General features: G+C 37.3%; 2 protein-coding genes across 2 annotated transcripts in view; both read left to right on the top strand.

Annotated features, from left to right (window-relative positions):
* Positions 1 to 22,384, top strand: part of LOC131155284 (ricin-like) — a 384,954-nt gene that overhangs the window by 295,356 nt on the left and 67,214 nt on the right. The gene's annotated exons all lie outside the window — the stretch shown is intronic.
* Positions 2,333 to 4,033, top strand: LOC131156093 (ricin-like). The gene has a single exon (XM_058109540.1). It carries the CDS (start codon positions 2,333 to 2,335, stop codon positions 4,031 to 4,033), a length of 1,701 nt encoding a protein of 566 aa, XP_057965523.1.

Here is a 22,384-nt window from a genome sequence, read left to right as displayed (position 1 = left end):
AGGTATCATTTTCTATTATAGGATCTCTTTCACTTCTCCCGTTTTCTTTTTCTTTTCCTTGTTTTTTTTTTCTTGGCTACTAGACAGACCGCACCTTTCAAGCCTTCTCATAGATTTTCTATTTTCTTTTGTTTTCTAACCAAACACAAAGGTTTTTAGAGTTGGATCTTATGCTTGGGTTGGATCTAGGTCATGAATCGACTCAATTTGGGATTTAAATATGGGTTGTGGGTTGGATCTAGGTGAGAGGTTGGTTGAGGTTAAAATGGGTTTAGGTTTTAGGTCATCTTGGTTAAAAATTGGGTTCATGTCTCAGCTAGTCTTGGCCACAAAGTGGTTTGAATATGGGTTGACCTAGTTAGAGAAACGTGTTCGAGTCTCGGGTTGACCCAACTAGAGAAATGGGTTTAGGTCCTAGGTTGACCCCCTGGTTAATATTAGTTCGAATTTAGGTCTAAGTAGGGCTCAATGGGTTTGGATCCTCAAGTGGATCAACGACAATTTGGCCAATAACTTACAATGTTCATCATAAAACCATAGTCATGGAGTTCATCACCTTTCAACTCATGTTTTAATCAGAAGAAACTCATTTGAGAACTTGAAGTCCATCAACACATGCAATTTAATTAAAAAAATCAACAATTCATATCTCAGCTCAATTACTCTTAATCATCATTATTCATTTATGTATTTAGCCCCTAAAAAATGAAAATAATCATAGCATAATCAACAATCTACATTCTCAGTCCATATAATTAATCATGCTTTAACTTTCATTCAAATGTTCAAAATGAAATATGAAGCCAGTTTGAGAGATAATGAGAAACATATACCTTCAAATCTTCCACCCCTCCTTTATTTAATTGGGGTATATAAAATTCGTTATGCGAAGTAAAAGAATGCAAAATGCAATTTATTTTCAGCAGCGTTGGGAAATGAAAGTTAGAATACTAGGCGAAAATGGTGCAGTAAGGAATGACCTTAGAAGACATCTCTAATTTAACCTAAAAATTTACCAAATTTCAAAAGGAAAAATTAAGATTAATTCCATTTATTCAAATTTGGCAAATTTTAGAAATCCTCTAAAAATTATTTTTCTTTTTAAATTTGGAATTCAATGCCCTTGCTGCTATATATGGTCGGGATAAAATTAGGTATCTACAGTTAGAAAATATCGTTTTATTATTTTTTAGATTTTTAAATTTTTTAAGAACATGTAATATAAATATTAAACTTTAATTTGTATGAATTATGTATTAAGTTTCTCTCAAATCCACATGCACATATCAAAAATCAAGCCTCAAAATCAATCATCCCCAAATACTACCTTATATAATTTTTGAAAGTTTTAAAAATAAGTTATCATTTTTTTATAATTGTTTGAAATATAAGAATAAAAATTTAAAAATATTCTGCATATATAAGCAAATGCTTTATTTTTTACCTTTTTAATAACAACCTTCCAAAATAAAAAAGAAAGCTAAAGTTGTTATAACTTTTTAGAAAATTAAGAAAATAGGAATAGAAAATATTTTCCATAATTAAAAGTGTATATATTCTAAGTACTATGTGCAATAATACATGGTAAAGGTCTATAAATTCGATCAACCATTTCAAACTTTTGACACGTAAGCTTTTCCATTTAAAATCTCAAATTTGAAATATAGAAAATGATAAATCTCAAATTTAAATTATAAAAATTGATTTGAAATGAGAAATAATTAAAGTTGCATTGGAAAGTATAACTTTTGAGTTTAAAAATTGGATTTGAATGCATTTGCATTAATTTTAATATATATAATTATATTGTATTGAATCCAAAATTATAAAATTTTAAATTCAAATTGAAAGTCTCTCTCTCAAACATACAATAATTATCTTTTGTGCATAATTCATATCTGCCAACCATGAGCTTCCAACTATTAAAAAGAAAGAAAAAAATAAAAATAAAAACAAAAATGAAAAGCACTCGATCAATCAAATTGGATACGGTGGAGTAGCCTCCAAAACAACAAAACACAATAATTGTGAACACGTTCCAATTTTTTTAGTTCCATGAAAAGGACTCGGCTCCCCATATCATAAAGTTTTTACTTTTTATTGTGTTGGGTGATAATCAGGTGCAGGTAACACGTGCACGCAATGCATGCATCCACGTGCCCCTTGCACTTTTCTATATATATAGCACGGGCGCGGGCTTCGGAATCAGTGGCAGCGAGAAGTACTGACCTTTCCCATTGATTGATGAGATATGGGTGTTCTCTTGAAAAGAATGGTGGTGCCCTGGATGGCGGTCTTGGTGTCCTGGCTTTCCTCGAGCAGTACTGCGGCCATGGCGGACTCAGTTCTAATTTTCCCCAGAGAAGGAGTTCATGACCACCAATTCAACGCAGCACTACTCCTTGATTATCCTAAGGTGACATTCACCACCAGCGGTGCTGTCACAAAAAATGACTACAAGCAGTTCTTGAAATCCATTCGAGATCAAGTGGTAAATCCACATGATGCGAGACATGGAATCCCAGTACTTCGCAACCGAGACGCAGTGGTGGACAACCAACGGTTTCTCCTGGTGGAACTCTCCAACAATGCAGGGTATGTCGTCACGCTGGCCATAGATGTCACCAATATGTACGTGGTGGGTTATCGAGTAGGAGGCGAGTCCTTCTTTTTTCAAGACGCTCCCGAGGCAGCATTCACCAATCTTTTTGCAGGCACAAATCAACATACTCTCACGTATGGTAGCAACTATGCTGATCTCTTGGGGCTTGCAGGTTTGAGTGATCTTGACAGACTTTATCCTGGATTGGGAATCCAACCATTGGATTCAGCCATCAGCTTGTTGTTTCATGGGTCCAGCGCAGAGGGGGGCCAAGCAAAGGTGGTTCGTTCTCTTATAATTTGCATTTTGATGATTTCAGAGGCAGTGAGGTTTCGATATGTGGAACAACAAGTAACCCAAACCATTAGACCCCAAAACCAAGGAACCATTGTCCCAAATGGTGCTGTGGTCCGCCTCGTGCGGCGTTGGGAGCGCCTCTCTGAATCCATTCAACAGTCCGACGAAGATGGGTCCTTTCCCGAAGTTGATTTACAGAGAGCTAATTATGAACATTTCACAGTGAGCAATGTGATGCCCGACCTAGTTGCCACCATTGGGATCATGTTGTATATTTGTGAAAAACCACCAACAATTCAAACTTCCCTTCTCATAAAGCCTATTGTGGATGCATATAATGATCAAACTTGCATAGAAGAAGAGCTCACAGTGCGCATCGCTGGTCGAAATGGGTTGTGTGCAGACGTCAAGGGTGGGCTTTTCAACAATGGCGACTCGATAATTTTGTGGCCATGTAAGTCCAATGCAGACGAGAATCAATTGTGGACCGTGAAAAAAGATGGGACTATTCGATCTAAAGGCAAGTGCTTGACTACTTATGGGTATCGTGCAGGAAGTTATGTCATGATATACGATTGTGATAGTGCTGTAACTGAAGCTATCCAGTGGGAAATTTGGACCAACGGAACCATCATAAATCCCAAATCTTCACTTGTTTTAAGTGCAGAGTCAGGAAATAGTGATGCTACGCTCACTGTGCAGGTCAATAATTATTCCTCTCGTCAAGGTTGGCTCGCGACAAATGATTCAAATCCTTTTGTGAGGACCATTGTTGGGTTTCAAGACCTTTGCATGCAAGCAAATGGGAATGCAGTGTGGTTAGACGAATGTGTGGACCAAAAGGACGAGCAACAATGGGCTCTTTATCCAGATCGTTCTATAAGGCCTAATCAAAATCGAGACCTTTGCCTTTCTTACTATGAAAATCAATCTGAAGATCTCACTATCGTCAATATTGCAAGCTGTAATTCTGCATCATCCCGTGAACGATGGACGTTTAGAAATGATGGCACTATTTTGAACCTATACCTCGGATTGGTGATGGATGTGAGAAGGTCTGATCCAAGTTTCCACCAAATAATTATGTACCAATCCACTGGAAATCCTAACCAAAAGTGGTTTCCAATGTTTTGATTACTCCTAGATGATCTAGTAGCCTAAATAAAAACATCAAAATATTGATGTTGTCTTGGTATCGAATGCCTGTATTAATATGGTAATTGAGTAAGCCCTCAGTTGTTAGAGCATATTTTATGATGTATTAAAAAGGCAATAAAAAATGATGGCTTAATTAATAAAATGCCTTAGTTATTTGATGTATTCTATGAACCTTCATTTCACAAACTAAGCATGATGCTTTTGAAGAAATGAATAAACTTACTTTAATAAAAAAAAAAAAAAAAAAAAAGGAAAGAAAAGAAGGATTATAACACATGACTAGAACTACATTTTTTGAAAGAATTGAGTAGGATGAAATTTTATGCTTCTTCACCCCTATGATACACTTTAAAAATATATTAAAAGAAAAATAGTTGTTTCAATTTTTTTTTTCAAAATTTTCAAAATAAATGATTTGTTGGGGGGGGGGGTAAAAAATAGTAAATTTTAGATTTGCTTCAACCTCTAATTGGGATAACCAAGATATTGGTTAGTCCCATCCACAAATCATGTAAAACTCAATTAAGTGATAAGGATCTCAGATCATGAGCCCTCATTTCCTCTAAATGAATGATTTCGTATTGTAGTTTTCAAAAATCCTAATGTAAGGACCACTATCCTCACTCTAGGAATGTGCCCAGCATTCTCATGTCAATATTTGGTTTAAAATGCAAATTGTGGTAAGTATTCTAAAATGGTGACCATTATACTCTTCACATGTGTTTAATGAAAATATGAAGAAATATAAAAAATTTAATTAATAAGATGTACTTAATTAAATCTATATTAAAAAATTTTCAACAAATATAAATTTAAAACATTTAACACTTGATAACCCATTAACCACAATAATTAAGGACAATATAGTGTCTAAATATTAACTACTATATTAATGTTATTTAATAAATTAAAAATTTTAATTTACATAAATAGCAACACATGTTGACCTTATAGGTTATATCCCGTTTTGATTATGACAAATACTTTGATATTTATTGATTGATGAGTTTGTGTGTAGGATCAATTAGAAGTATCATATAGTGCACGCGCATGGACTTGAAGAAGATATAAGGAGCCAGATTTTTATTTATTGTAATCTAATTAAGGTTTATTCAGGTATATAATATTTAAATATTAATGATTTATAAAAATTAATGCATTGTATGCATGATAGGACAGCTAAGCTCATGACTGTTGAATGACCTTAGGGATGGTCAACCAATGCCGGATTTTTCAAGAATTAGCTCAATGACCATAGACTAGCTTTAGGTCTCGAATTATCACATGAAAAGTTTCTTATAACTTAGAAATAAGAATTATGTGAGAAATAGTGACTTTAAATAGAAATCTAGACTTAAATGCATAAAGTTAGTGTGTTCGATCGACCGATCCCTAACATAGAGAGCACTTCAGTCGACCGAACCTCCCTAGAGTCAATGGTTTGATCAGTTGGCCAACCGTCCTTAAAATAAGCGTCAACGCCCTGGTAGACCGAACTGGCACGTAAGGAAATCCCAATGCCCTAGTCAATCGAACTCCTAGTTGTAAAATGGTCCGGTCAACTGAACATTCAAATTCGGTCAGCCAACTTAGCCCGATCAACCGAACCTTGGAAATTCAAAAATCACCTAAAGTCTGGTTGGCCATCTCCTTAGTTCAAAAACACCTTGATCGACTGAACTGAGTAACCCGATTGACCGAACCTTAAAAATGGTCAACCGAATGTCTCGGGTTGCTTTAATTTTACTGAGGTTCAAACGTGGTTAATTTTCATTAACCTTATTAAAACCTTCTCAAAAATACCAGATATGTTCCGAACGGTTATAATTTTTGGGGTGTTTATATATACCCTTTCATTTGGATGGATCAGTAACGAATTAGAAAACATCATTAGCAAATTCTCTCTTAAATTGAAAAGCCCTATTTCTCATATTCAAGCTCTCTACTTCCATTCTTACTTATTCCCATTACAAAAATCGTTTAGTAAGAGTGCTCTTGTAATGATCCTATAAGACTTACACTCCCATCTGCTCTGTTTGATTGAGATTTATTTTCACTTGAGTAAGCTTAGAGTTTTTCTTGGAGACTTTGTCAATAAGTATTCTTTGGGAAAACTCCTTAGAGCTTGTGAGTTTTGCATTATCATTGCAATACTCAATAGCTTGTATTGTATTTTGTTTGTGAAATAATTTTTACAAATGGATTTTAAATATCTCTTGTGCTTATTTTTGAGAAAAATATTTTTGAAATATTTGTTAAATATCTCTTGCTTGTTGCCGCATGTTGTGATTGATATTGTTATCTTGATACAAAGATCCTAAAACATGCACTGTCACATTCTAATTGATATACTAGCATTATTTTTTAGAGTTGACATTTAAACTACATTGAGCTTATCATATCCTATCATACTGTAGTGTGTTGATTATATTGGTATAAATCTGTTTGTTTGAGAAGCATACACTTTGTACACAAATTGTATTGTGATTTTGTTGTATTCTAGGCGTGATCAGAGGGGGCGTTAATATAGCTCGTAAGGATTGGTTGAAAAGGTTGAGGTCAGCCCTGCTTTAATTTGATTTGGTTGTATTATGTGTCGCTCCACCCGTTAAGTGAGTCATAGTGGAATCGTTGTACTTGTGAGCCAAGGCAGGGACGTAGGCAACATTAGTTGAACCCCGATAACATATTTTGTGTCAGCTCTCTGTTTAATTTCAGTACTTTCAATTCCACACATGTATGTTGTACTTGAATTGTTGTGAATGTTTTAATTGCTTTAAATATTTGCATACATTAAGGAATTGAGTCTATTTTAAAAAGACCCTAAGTTGTGTATTACTGTTGTTAGATTAGGTGAACCAAGGGGAGAAATATTTTAAATCTTCAACTCACTCCCCCTCTTGGGATTGCACCAAAGTCAACAACACCCTTAATTGACATTTTAACTGTCATCTAACTAAAAATTGATTAAAATTTGCTTGTTATGATTTATAATTACTGTTTTTTAATATTTAAATTAAAAATAAACTAAATTTATGCTAATTAATAATTTTAATTTCCATTCCAATATTTTTGTATTAAAATTTAATTATTTCCTAGTTAACAATTAATTAAATTTTAATTAACAATTTACAACTAATATATTTAATTAAATTTTTAATTTTTTTTAATTAAAAAAATTAATATTTATACTAATTTAAAATTTTTACTTTTAGTTTATTAGTAATTATTTTAATCAAATAGTACAATATGATTATATTTTATTATAGGTGCATTATTTTTCAAAATCCAAAATAGTATGAGCAATTTGATTCAAAAAGTAGGATTCATGGGAATCGAATTCCTATGAAACTCATCTATGGGAGGAGCATACACCACAAACCATCTTAGCCAATAACTATATATACACAAGAAAAAGTAATAAATACTTTGAGAAATTGTAAATTAAGACAACATTAAACAAACAAAATCACATATCTATCAATGAAAGATACCTTTATACAAAGAAGAGTGCATAAGACACACAACAACTTTAAATACAAATGATACATGAAAGTGCACAAAATTGTAACAAGTAATATAGTGATAAAGAAGGATGTCGAACCCACGAGGACTATTTACCAATTAATTATTGAAATTGTTTGAATTCTAAATTATTTAAAAATCAAGAAAATTTGTGGATTTTGAATTTGAAAAATAGAATTGACCAAATACTTAAAAAGAAGAAGATTTCACCCAAGAAGAAAATACTAAGGCATCTGACTCACCTAACCAATCCAATCCCAAATCCTCATCATGCAATCAATCAATTATCATCCTATTTGACGGCAAAATATTCTGACTTATTGTTGACCTTATAGGTCACGTCCGGTTTTGATTATGACAAATACTCATTGTATCTAATGAGTGTTTGATGTTTTGTGCAAGAACTAAGATTGATAAGATCAAGATGTGCACAAACGCAAGCAAAGTATGAAGAGTAATTTCTATTCAGTGTTGTAATATATCTCATTTAATTGGTCTGTAATAGTAACTAGGGCTCTCGTTTGTATTAAGCTCACACACATCACATGTATGATTTATTACGTAAATTCAAACAAATCTTAAATGAGAAATGACCTTTGAATGACCTTAGGATTTACCCTTCGATCGACCTTCGGTTGACTGACACCAGACTTTTTCGGTGTCTTAACTTTGGACATAAATTACCATAAGACACCCACATTTGTATATATATTTGTCAGGCACTTGAATAGGGTTTGTATGTTTCAAAACGGGATCGAAATGCACATTTGGTGCACTTTCGGTCGACCGGCCAACACAATTCATTTTGGCCTGATCGACCGAACCGGACCTGAGTCAATAGTTAACCAAGGTCCTGGTCGACTGAATTAGGTAGTTCAAAAAGCCCCAGTCGACCGAAACCTCCCTGGGTCAATAATTTGACCATCTGGTCGATCGAGCCATTTTTGTACACCAACTACCTGGTCGACCGAGGGTCCTTGGGAAAAATCCCAACAGTCTGGTCGACCGAATCTCGGTAAAATAGGAAAATCACCTTTGGAAAGGCACTTTCGGCCGACTAACCATTTAGTTCAAAATACTCCTGGTCGACCGAACCATATGAGATCTAGTTGATCGAAACCTTTCTGGTCGGCCGGACCTCTTGGGTTGCCCTTATTTTGACAGCGATTAAATATTTTTTAAACAAGGTTAAAATGTTTTAAATGTCATTAAACTTTTCCAATAAATCCTAATAGGTCCCCAACGGTCATATTTCCTCCCATGTCTATATATATGAGATCATTTGTGAAAATTATAGAGGGATTTTAGCTGCTTTGATTAGGGAAGAATTCTATGAAAACCCAAAAGTCTATACTACTCATTTTCTAGCCTCATTCACTCATACTTACCTTCTATTAGTGCCTACATCATTTATAAGTGGATTGAGTGTTTGTTTCCATAGGTTTGCTGTCCTTGTCTTGCTTAGTTCATACCATTTTATTGAGAGCAAAACCTAAGTACTCTTAGGGGAATTCGTTAATAAGTCTCTCCTAAGAAGACTTTCATTTGATCTTCTGAGGTTGTATATTCATTGTAATATCTGGAGAAGATCATATAGTATTTTGGTTGCAAAATCCTTTCATAATCACTTTCAAATATCTATTGTGCTCTATACTGAAAAATATATTTGAAGAGATATTTTTTCGTGTGATAGTGATCTTTGGTGCAATATTCACTCACTTACATATTACTTGCTGAATACAAAGATTTCACATATTTTGCAAACCAATAATACACTTCATTTGATACTTACATGCTTGAGATATCCTGCTGATTGAAAGATTTGAGACTTGACATCTTTGTGTGAACTTATTGGCTGAATATCTTGTGATACAAGGATTTCTTGTTTGATACTCTCACGTACGCATTACACTGATAGAAAATACCTTTGAGAGTTGAACTATCTAGACCACACTAAGCTAACATATTATATCATTTGTGGTATATGTAACTGTGCGTATTTGGGTACATATCTGCTTTACACAAAAGTACAATCACTATACTATTTGATTGTAATACACATCTATTGTATTTCTAGGCACGAGCTTGAAGAAGGAGACTAGCCCTGGAATAATCCAGGATTGGCTTAGACCCAGTTAGGAAAGTTAGGTGCGCCATCCTGTTAAGGTGTGTAGGTTGAGGTCAGCCCTGCGTTAATTGACCTGGTTGTAATCGGTGCCGCTCCTCTATTAAGTGAGCTATTAGTGGAATTCTCGGGCTTGTGAGCTAGAAGCGGGGACGTAGGCACAGTTGGCCGAACCCCAATAACATATTATGTGTCTATTTACATTTCAACACTTTATATTTATCGCACGTATATGTTATAGTATGAATGATGTGCATGATTTAAATTCCACGTCTTTTATTTATTAGCACATTTGAAATTGTGTAGAAAGACCTAAGTTACCAAATCATATTGACTTCTAACTTAAACTAGGAGAAAAGTTTAAAATTTCCAATTCACCCCCCTATTGGGAATACACCAATTCCAACACTTATCTAAGACCGTCTTTCGAGTAGAATTAGAATTACCTAACATACGATAACCTGCGATATTTTTATGTGAATTTAAAAGCAATTTGAGTACATTAAGATTAATAATATTTCACATAAAATCCACAAAAATCACGTTGGCACATTCCTTTCTTTCATTGAATTGATAGAATACATCATACGAAGTTAAATTACATGCATCATCTCTCAAATTAACATGCACAACAAATCAGTCAACTATTAGCCAAATAATTGAAAGCATTAAACTCAATGATGTATACTCAAAAGGTATGATAAAATTATGATCACATAGAAATAAGATTCAGAATTATCATGGAGAGGCTACATCGTAGCCTTAGTAATAGAAATTAGCTCATAATAGAATCAAAACAAATCATAATAATTCTATAATTCGTAAAAAAAAAATTGTACAATGAGAAGATGAAATAGTTAAGAAGAAAACTGTATATAGGTCAAAAATCTCAATCGTTTACAACTCCAATTCGGCCTCCGTCTTCTTCTTCTTCTTTTCCCAAGCTCATAATTCCTCCTTAATGGTCCTTCTTTTCTACTGCCATCTTAATGTGCTATTTTCTCTATCGATATCTACCTTTCTTCGCAAATCTTCTACATGAAAGTTGTATGGCTTTTTCTTAGTTTTCTATAGATATGCATATCACCCTTTTTGGAAATCTGTTGCAAACGTTATGCTGAAAATACTGAAGGATTTTTCAGGAAATTAGAGTTTGATGTTGAATTAATGGTCTAATTTTCTTAGGACTCTTGATGAATGGAATTTGAATTTGAAAAGGAAAGATTCCTCCTTAATTTCCACGACTCCTTTAATTAATTTACTCCAAAAAAAAAATAAAATAAAATAAATCAAAACACTAATAAATTAAAAAATTAAACACAAACTAGCATAAAACACCACAAAAATGGTCTTTTTAGTGACAAAAGAATTAGTGACGAAGGAAAAATCGTCACTAATAATTCGTCGCTAAGACTTAAGGAATTAGCGACAGAAGTAGTATCCATCACCAATAAGGTTTTTTTAGTGACAGTTTTTACTTCGTCACTAATACTTTCACTACAAAAAAAGGCTTTTTAATGACGAAACTCTTAGGGATGGAGCTAAAATTGTCACTAATAATGAGTCATTAGTGATGAAAATATAATTCGTCACTAATAGTGTCACGACCTGCTCATATATTTTTTTTTTTTCACATTTTTTTATTAATAATATCAATAGCACATTTCCCACATTCCAATTCAGCAGGTCACAATCCATCTGGACCCGTGGGTACCAGGGATAAATCAGAACATACAGCAGAAGCCCTAGCAGCAGAAAACATACAATAATGTACATCTCAATACCATATATTACAATATACCAGAGTTGTTATAATCCACAATATTTCCATATATACATCCCAAAATAAATCTAGGGACATACACCACAAAATCTAACTATCCCTACCAAAACTTACCCTTCAAAAGGACAAATATCCAGCACTAGGTCAGCGGGGCTTGTCCCGCTCTCCTATCAGGGGCTCCTGAAAAGTTTGTAAAATTTAGGGGTGAGACACCTCTCAGTAAGGGAAATAAACTAATACCAGTGTGTGGCAACATGAGTAATCTGTGTTCTATACCATACATAACATATTCATTACTGTTTATCAAATATGAGAAACATATATATATTAAAACATGGTAGAACATACTGCATTTTCATAAGCATATCTCATCTCATATCATAATAATAATAACATAAAACAATCCTGGTAGGTTAGCTGGCTGTTGTCATGTATTACCCCCACATGACCGGGTTGTGTGGCCCGAAGGCGAGAACTGACAATGGTTGACCAACCACTACCAAGTCAAACAGTAGTCTGTAGGTCTTATGGGTCTACCCAGATTGGTCCGTACACCAAAGGCGATAACAGCACACTTCTTGAAAATAACCACATCAACCATCCAATCTTACACCACTCCCTACAGAATATTAGAGGCCTTGTGTAAAAACCCCAAAAAGAGATATAAAATATTAGTGGATTGATTTCAAAAAAAAAAAAATAATAATAAAAAAAAAATATTAAAAATAAATAATTAAAAATAATAATAATTATTAATTAATTAATTATTAAATGAATTTAAAAAAAAAAGAAAAAAAATAATTAATTAATTAATCGAATTTAAAAGAAAAAGAAAAAGAAAAAAAAAAGAAAAAAAATTAATTAAAATTTATTTTTATTTTTATTTTTTTTTTAATAAAATATATTATTATTAATATTAATTAAATATATTTATTATTATTATTATTATTATTATTATTATTAACATTATTACATCCTGAAGCTTCCAGCTTCAGGATTTCTTTTTCTTCTTCTTCTTCTTTTCTTCTTCTTCTTTACTTTTCCTTTCTTTATTTTTATCCTTCTGCAACTCTCAGAACACTCTCTCTCTCCTCACGTTCTCTCTCCCGCTCTCCTCGATTTCGCAACGGATTTTCGCCCGATCGAAAATCCGAAGATACCACTGGACTCCATTCGCTGCTGCCGTCATTTCTACTGGAGCGGATCGATAGTAGGAGCGGCGTAGGCATATTCCCTGGGGTAAGTCATTTCCCCCTTTTTCTTTAATTTCTTGCAAAATATAAGCCCAATTGACGAACGGACACCACCACGAGAATCTAGGGATGATTCTCTACAAGTCTAGTGGGACGGAATTTTCGTGGGGGTGTCGGGCCAAAACTCCAAATTTGGGGTGCGGCGATTATTAAGGGGCTTATTTTTAATTAATTAGCATTAATTTAGAAATGCTAAAATATTAAGCATCTGCGACTGAAATGGGATTTTTGAAATTTAGGGCTCGGGTGAGCGTCGCGGGTGTAATTTTGGGACCCGCAGGCAAAATTTAAAAAATTAAGTAGGGATATTAAATAATAGTTTAAATATTAATTTGAGGTATATGGAGCCTAAGGAAGGCTAGATGAGTATTATTTTGGAGAAATAGATTAATTAATCTGGGGAAAAATGTAAATTGCAGGAATTAAATTTCGGGCGCCAAGGGCGTGAAATTTTGGGTTCTAAGGAATTTCTGAATAGTCAGGTAAGGGAATAAACTAAAGCAGTAATTTTTCATACAAATTATTATTGATTATGAGTAAATTTATTTTCAGAAAAGCATATGTTATATTGTGTATTACGCATGAAATGTACGATTGAGAAAAATATTGCTATGATGATTAAAATGTATATGTATGTATGAGATGTAAATAATTCACGTTTTTAGAATATGAAGTATGACTTTTAACAGCATATGTGTGGCATGAATATTATTTTATGTGAAATGTATTATGATGTGAAAGATTTTACGAACCAAGCATTTATGGAAATATGAGTTATGTTGTGATAAATGATGTATTTTCAGTATATATATACCTGAAACAATTTTGGCACGAGGCCATATATTTACGTTATCGGCACGAGGCCATATTTATGTTATTGGCGCGAGGTCATGTATTTATGTTATCGGCACGAGGCCGAATCTATGCTATCGGCACGAGGCCGTATTTATATTATTGGCGCGAGGCCATATTTACTATGATTTTGGCGCGAGGCCATATGTATGATTTCGGCGCGAGGCCGTATCTATGTTTTCGGCACGAGGCCGTAATGATGTTACGTATGATCATGTATTATATGTTTTCACAACCAGGATGTTAGTTTAGTTCAGACCAGGAGCTCGGTACCGTAGCTATGGGTTCATTTTGGCACGAGGCCTTATTAGTGCTACCGTCCCACGAGGGGATGGGAGATGGATAGTCGATGTGGCTTTCAGTAGAGTGTGGACGTCCACCTGGCAGTCCGGACCAGGGTGTGGCGGGCTCATCGTACTTACAGACATATTTGATTCGACAGTGGTCGGCCAGCCATTGTCGGGTCCCGCCTTCGGGCTGCACAACCCGTCATGGGGGGTAATACATGACACTAGCTAGCTATTCATCCTGTGTTTATTTTCAGTACTACAGTTATAACAAAGGATTTTATGTATGATATGAATTATTAACAGATGTGAAAATATATGTTTACCCAGTACGATATGATGATGTTTATGGAGTTATGAAATGTACTATATACGTATAAATGCTTTAAATATTCATGTTGCCACACAGCTGTATTTAGTTTATTTTCCCTTACTGAGAAGTGTCTCACCCCCAATATTATTACATTTTTCAGGAGTCCCTGAGAGACCGGCGGGTCAAGACCGCCGTTGAGATTAGTGAGATTACCCTGTGAGGAGGGTAAGATTTTGTACTAGGGTTAGAATTATTTTGTGTTTGACCCTAGAGATATTTGATGTACATGAGGATGTATAGTAGTACAGTATCATAATGTTATAGAAAGCTCTGGTATTATATTTTATGACTGGATGTTTGAGATTTTATGTGTACTGCTGCTAGGTTTTCCGCTGTGTATGACAGGTGTCCCCGCTACCCACGGGTTCGGGTTGACCATTTTATTTATTATGTGATATTTTATGTTATGAAATTCAGGGACGTTACATTTGGTATCAGAGCCTAGGATACTAGGTTCTGTAGACTCTAGAGTGCAGCAGTAATAATACCAGAGTATAGGATAAAAGGATTTGAGGTCTGGTTTTGTTGTCTAGATGCAGGACTTCCGTGGTGGTTTGTATGATTTTCCTGGGGTGACGATTTCAGGAAATTCATTGTAAACTATCGTCGGGTCGGGTATCTAGGTTGCAGGATTGAACCTTGAATTGAGATTAGGAGTGAGAAGTTAATTAGGAGAATATACTATATGAGTTGGGGGATACACGTAGGAAAAGAGGTTTTGAGTTAAGTTATTTCTTCTTTTCAGGATGGACCACGGTGGAAATAGTGCCCACGCTAGTGGGAGTGAGGGCGCTGGACCCTCAGGCGCTGCGGGTAGTGATTCAGATGCAGTCTTACGCAGCGTAGCACAACAGGTTATGGCAGAAATTGCCAGGAGTTCGAGAGAACAGGGTGGTCCGTCTGTAGGCCACGGTTGTACGATTGAGAAGTTCATAAAGATGAATCCTCCAGCTTTCTCAGGAGGAACGGACCCTGCAGTTGCTGAGAATTGGGTGCAGGAGATGGAGAAAATATTTGCAGTACTACAGTGTTCAGAGGAGCAGAAGGTGCTGTTCGCCACCTACAGATTGACTGGAGAGGCCGAGAGATGGTGGTCAGCAGTGAGATTGTTAGAGCAGCAGAGGACTATACCTGTAGAGATGACTTGGGGGCGATTTAGAGAGATATTCTTCGACAGGTATTTTCCAGCCTCTTCTAGGGAGGCTAAGATTACGGAGTTCCTGAATCTGAAGCAGGGACAGCTGTCAGTACAGCAGTACGCGGCGAGGTTCATCGAACTATCTCGCTTCGCCCCGTACATTATTCCAGATGAGGTGAAGAAGGTACGACAGTTTGAAAGAGGTTTGAGGAGAGAAATTTATAAGCAGGTATCGATTCTGAAGTTGCAGGATTTTACTGAACTAGTGGATAGAGCCACTATAGCAGAGACTGGAGAGCGATTGGAGGCTGAGGAGCAGAGGCAGAAGAAGAGATCCATACCTTCTGATTTCCAGCAGGGAGCCGACCGTGCCGCGTGGAAGAGAGGTGGCTATTATAGGGACCGGAGACAGAAGACCGGGAATCGCGGTTTCCAGGGTGCACAGCCATCTCCCGCTTGCCCATCTTGCGGGAAGAAACACCTGGGAGAGTGTCGTGCTGGGCGAGGTGTCTGCTACAGGTGCGGGGAGCCGGGACATATGATGAGGGAGTGTCCGACACAGATTGGTACTGTTCCTAGACCTGCACGAGGAGGTTACCAGGCACCACGAGGAGGCCAGCAGAGGAATACGGCCCCAGCTAGAGTTTTTGCTTTGACACCGGGTGATGCTGAGGCGGCAGGAGATGTGGTGACAGGTACTGTTTCAATACTGTCATTTAAAGCTACTGTTTTGTTTGATTCTGGGGCGACGCATTCATTTATCGCCTGGGATTATGTTAAATTGTGTGGGTTTGAGCCTCAGCAGTTAGAAATTAGTTTGTCTGTTGCTACGCCAACTGGAACCGTAGGGGTATGTAGGAAGGTACTCAGGGACTGTCCAGTGGATATTCAAGGGAGGTATTTGTTAGCTAATTTGGTGATTTTAGACATGCATGGGTTTGAGGTGATCTTGGGCATGGATTGGCTAGCTGCCCACTATGCTAGCATTGATTGCCGTCAGAGAGTGGTAGTGTTTAGACCTCCAGAGGGACAGGAGTACAGATTTGTGGGATCACATGTGCGCACCCCACCTCAGTTATTATCGGCTATCCAAGCGTGTAGATTGCTATCAGAAGGTTGTCAGGGATATTTAGCCTATGTGAAGACTGTATCAGAAGGCGAACTGAGGGTGGAGGATATCCCAGTGGTGAGAGATTTCCCTGATGTATTTCCAGAGGATTTGCCGGGACTACCTCCTGATCGTGAGGTAGAGTTTGTTATTGATCTGGTTCCGGGGACAACACCGATTTCGAAGGCGCCGTATAGAATGGCACCGGCAGAGCTAAAAGAATTGAAAGAGCAGTTGCAGGAGCTGTTAGATAAGGGGTTCATTCGGCCCAGTGTGTCACCCTGGGGAGCACCAGTTTTGTTTGTGAGGAAGAAGGATGGCTCGATGAGATTGTGCATCGACTATCGAGAAATAAATAAAGTAACTATCAAGAATAAATACCCGCTCCCGCGTATTGATGATTTGTTTGACCAGTTACAGGGGACACAGATCTTTTCGAAGATAGATTTACGCTCCGGGTACCATCAGGTGAAAGTCAGGGCGGAAGATGTTCTGAAGACGGCATTTAGAACACGGTATGGTCACTATGAATTTCTAGTTATGCCATTTGGGTTGACGAATGCTCCTGCGGTGTTTATGGATCTTATGAACAGGGTTTTTCACCAGTATTTGGATCAGTTTGTGGTAGTATTTATTGATGATATACTGGTATATTCGAAGAGTGCAGAGGAGCATGAGGAGCATTTGAGTATAGTGTTGCAGGTGCTGCGAGAGAAGAAGCTATATGCAAAACTCAAGAAGTGTGAGTTCTGGCTGGAACAGGTTACCTTCCTTGGACACGTTGTATCCAAGGGTGGTATTTCTGTTGATCCGAGTAAGATTGAGGCGGTAGTTGACTGGGTACGACCAAAGAACGTGCACGAGATCAGGAGTTTCCTAGGATTGGCTGGGTACTACCGCAGGTTTGTTGAGGGCTTTTCTCGATTATCAGGCCCGTTGACCAGATTGACTAGGAAAGGAGCGAAGTTTGAGTGGTCTGATGAATGTGAGCAGAGCTTCCAGGAGTTAAAGCAGCGACTCATCACTGCGCCTGTGTTGACGATTCCTTCAGGAGAAGAGGGGTTCGTAATTTACAGTGATGCGTCCCATAAAGGGCTCGGATGCGTGTTGATGCAGCGGGGGAGAGTGATAGCCTATGCCTCACGACAGTTGAAAGAATATGAGAAGAACTACCCTACCCACGATTTGGAGTTGGCGGCGGTTGTTTACGCGCTGAAGATTTGGAGGCACTATCTATATGGGGGTAGGTGTGAGATATTTACTGACCATAAGAGTTTAAAGTATTTCTTCACGCAGAAGGAATTGAATATGAGGCAGAGGAGATGGTTGGAGCTAATAAAGGATTACGACTGCACTATTAGCTACCACCCGGGAAAGGCTAATGTGGTTGCTGATGCTTTGAGTCGGAAATCAGTGGAATCATCTGTATCTGCAGTGGGGATTCAGCATCCGATTCAGATGGATCTAGAGAGGCTCGGTGTGGAGCTGGTAGAGGGTGATCACCAGGCGTTCATTGCTGACTTGGTTTTGCAGCCGACTCTACAGGAGAGGATTAAAGCAGCTCAGAGGAATGATGCAGAACTAGTAGAGCTTATGGGAAAGGTACAGGATGGTCAGGAATCAGAGTTCAGCATTTCAGATGATGGAGCCCTGAGGTTCCATACCAGGTTATGTGTTCCTGCCGATCCTGGGATCAAGAAAGTCATTCTGGAGGAAGCACATCGATCCCTATATACTGTACATCCGGGTAGCACTAAAATGTACAAGGATCTCCGAGAGTCCTTCTGGTGGAGCAACATGAAAAGGGAGATAGCTCAGTTTGTGGGTCAGTGTTTGACGTGCCAGCAAGTGAAGGCTGAACATCAGAGACCGGCGGGATCGTTGCAGCCACTCCACATTCCTGAGTGGAAGTGGGAGCATATAGCGATGGATTTCGTCTCAGGATTATCGCCAGCATTGCATGGACAGGACGCTATTTGGGTAGTGGTGGATCGATTGACGAAGACTGCCCACTTTTTGCCGATCAGAGTTAGCTACTCCATGGACAGATTGGCTGAGTTATACATCCAGGAGATAGTTAGACTCCACGGCGTCCCAGTGTCCATAGTTTCAGATAGAGACCCACGGTTTACATCTCGTTTTTGGAAGAGTCTGCAAGGGGCCATGGGTTCTCAGTTGTCGTTCAGCACAGCTTTTCATCCTCAGACAGATGGACAGACAGAGAGGACGATACAGATTTTGGAGGATATGCTACGAGCATGTGTGCTGGATTTTGGAGGTCGTTGGATGCAGTATTTGCCACTGGTTGAGTTTGCGTATAACAACAGCTACCAGGCCAGCATTGGGATGGCACCGTATGAGGCACTGTATGGCAGGAGGTGTCGATCCCCATTGTACTGGGATGAGGTTGGAGAGAGACAGGTATTGGGGCCGGAATTGATACAGCAGACTCAGGATAAAGTCAGACTCATCAGAGACAGGATCAGGACAGCGCAGAGCCGGCAGAAAAGTTATGCTGATACTCGTCGGCGAGAATTGGAGTTTGACACAGGAGATCACGTGTTCCTGAAGGTGGCACCGCTGAAGGGTGTTATGAGGTTCGGGAGGAAGGGTAAGCTGAGCCCTAGGTATATTGGACCATTCGAGATTCTTGAGAGAGTGGGTCCAGTTGCCTATCGTTTGGCATTACCACCGGTCCTATCTAGGATCCATGACGTATTCCACGTTTCTATGCTGAGGAAATACGTCCCAGACCCCTCCCATGTGATTAGATATGAAGCACTGGAATTGGGCGATACTTTAGTTTATGAGGAAGTGCCAGTGCAGATTCTTGACTGGAAGGAACAGGAGCTACGCACGAAGAAGATTCCACTGGTAAAAGTTCTGTGGCGCAACCATGCCATTGAGGAGGCTTCTTGGGAACTAGAGGATCAGATGCGCCAGAGATATCCGCACTTATTCAGTGGAGTTAGAGTTGAGCCAGTTAAGTGAATGGAATATTGTTGTAGTTTTTATTTGTATAGTGTAACATAAGATAGATAAAGTTTTTAGTTTTGAAACATGAATGGTTTTGGGAGAATTTTGACTAGTTGTAATCTCCCAGAGCCCTCATTGTAACCACGGTATTCCTCCGCCATAAGTGAGGGTAATTAATAAAAATAAGAAGTGGTTTCGCTAAGAAAGGGAAATAGGGGAATGGCAAATTTCGAGGACGAAATTTTTATAAGGTGGGGAGAATGTAAAAACCCCAAAAAGAGATATAAAATATTAGTGGATTGATTTCAAAAAAAAAATAATAATAATAAAAAAAAAATATTAAAAATAAATAATTAAAAATAATAATAATTATTAATTAATTAATTATTAAATGAATTTAAAAAAAAAAGAAAAAAAATAATTAATTAATTAATCGAATTTAAAAGAAAAAGAAAAAGAAAAAAAAAAGAAAAAAAAATTAATTAAAATTTATTTTTATTTTTATTTTTTTTTTTTAATAAAATATATTATTATTAATATTAATTAAATATATTTATTATTATTATTATTATTATTATTATTATTAACATTATTACATCCTGAAGCTTCCAGCTTCAGGATTTCTTTTTCTTCTTCTTCTTCTTTTCTTCTTCTTCTTTACTTTTCCTTTCTTTATTTTTATCCTTCTGCAACTCTCAGAACACTCTCTCTCTCCTCACGTTCTCTCTCCCTCTCTCCTCGATTTCGCGACGGATTTTCGCCCGATCGAAAATCCGAAGATACCACTGGACTCCATTCGCTGCTGCCGTCATTTCTACTGGAGCGGATCGATAGTAGGAGCGGCGTAGGCATATTCCCTGGGGTAAGTCATTTCCCCCTTTTTCTTTAATTTCTTGCAAAATATAAGCCCAATTGACGAACGGACACCACCACGAGAATCTAGGGATGATTCTCTACAAGTCTAGTGGGACGGAATTTTCGTGGGGGTGTCGGGCCAAAACTCCAAATTTGGGGTGCGGCGATTATTAAGGGGCTTATTTTTAATTAATTAGCATTAATTTAGAAATGCTAAAATATTAAGCATCTGCGACTGAAATGGGATTTTTGAAATTTAGGGCTCGGGTGAGCGTCGCGGGTGTAATTTTGGGACCCGCAGGCAAAATTTAAAAAATTAAGTAGGGATATTAAATAATAGTTTAAATATTAATTTGAGGTATATGGAGCCTAAGGAAGGCTAGATGAGTATTATTTTGGAGAAATAGATTAATTAATCTGGGGAAAAATGTAAATTGCAGGAATTAAATTTCGGGCGCCAAGGGCGTGAAATTTTGGGTTCTAAGGAATTTCTGAATAGTCAGGTAAGGGAATAAACTAAAGCAGTAATTTTTCATACAAATTATTATTGATTATGAGTAAATTTATTTTCAGAAAAGCATATGTTATATTGTGTATTACGCATGAAATGTACGATTGAGAAAAATATTGCTATGATGATTAAAATGTATATGTATGTATGAGATGTAAATAATTCACGTTTTTAGAATATGAAGTATGACTTTTAACAGCATATGTGTGGCATGAATATTATTTTATGTGAAATGTATTATGATGTGAAAGATTTTACGAACCAAGCATTTATGGAAATATGAGTTATGTTGTGATAAATGATGTATTTTCAGTATATATATACCTGAAACAATTTTGGCACGAGGCCATATATTTACGTTATCGGCACGAGGCCATATTTATGTTATTGGCGCGAGGTCATGTATTTATGTTATCGGCACGAGGCCGAATCTATGCTATCGGCACGAGGCCGTATTTATATTATTGGCGCGAGGCCATATTTACTATGATTTTGGCGCGAGGCCATATGTATGATTTCGGCGCGAGGCCGTATCTATGTTTTCGGCACGAGGCCGTAATGATGTTACGTATGATCATGTATTATATGTTTTCACAACCAGGATGTTAGTTTAGTTCAGACCAGGAGCTCGGTACCGTAGCTATGGGTTCATTTTGGCACGAGGCCTTATTAGTGCTACCGTCCCACGAGGGGATGGGAGATGGATAGTCGATGTGGCTTTCAGTAGAGTGTGGACGTCCACCTGGCAGTCCGGACCAGGGTGTGGCGGGCTCATCGTACTTACAGACATATTTGATTCGACAGTGGTCGGCCAGCCATTGTCGGGTCCCGCCTTCGGGCTGCACAACCCGTCATGGGGGGTAATACATGACACTAGCTAGCTATTCATCCTGTGTTTATTTTCAGTACTACAGTTATAACAAAGGATTTTATGTATGATATGAATTATTAACAGATGTGAAAATATATGTTTACCCAGTACGATATGATGATGTTTATGGAGTTATGAAATGTACTATATACGTATAAATGCTTTAAATATTCATGTTGCCACACAGCTGTATTTAGTTTATTTTCCCTTACTGAGAAGTGTCTCACCCCCAATATTATTACATTTTTCAGGAGTCCCTGAGAGACCGGCGGGTCAAGACCGCCGTTGAGATTAGTGAGATTACCCTGTGAGGAGGGTAAGATTTTGTACTAGGGTTAGAATTATTTTGTGTTTGACCCTAGAGATATTTTGATGTACATGAGGATGTATAGTAGTACAGTATCATAATGTTATAGAAAGCTCTGGTATTATATTTTATGACTGGATGTTTGAGATTTTATGTGTACTGCTGCTAGGTTTTCCGCTGTGTATGACAGGTGTCCCCGCTACCCACGGGTTCGGGTTGACCATTTTATTTATTATGTGATATTTTATGTTATGAAATTCAGGGACGTTACACCTTGTGTATGATTGACCCTCACAAAATGAGGATACACCTAGGTTTGTCATTTGACCTTATGCAACTACTACTTAAGATTTATTGCAACCC

Source organism: Malania oleifera, chromosome 5 (genome assembly GCF_029873635.1).
Source record: "Malania oleifera isolate guangnan ecotype guangnan chromosome 5, ASM2987363v1, whole genome shotgun sequence".
Lineage (NCBI taxonomy): Eukaryota > Viridiplantae > Streptophyta > Magnoliopsida > Santalales > Ximeniaceae > Malania > Malania oleifera.
This window is presented reverse-complemented; position numbering and strand designations above follow the sequence as displayed.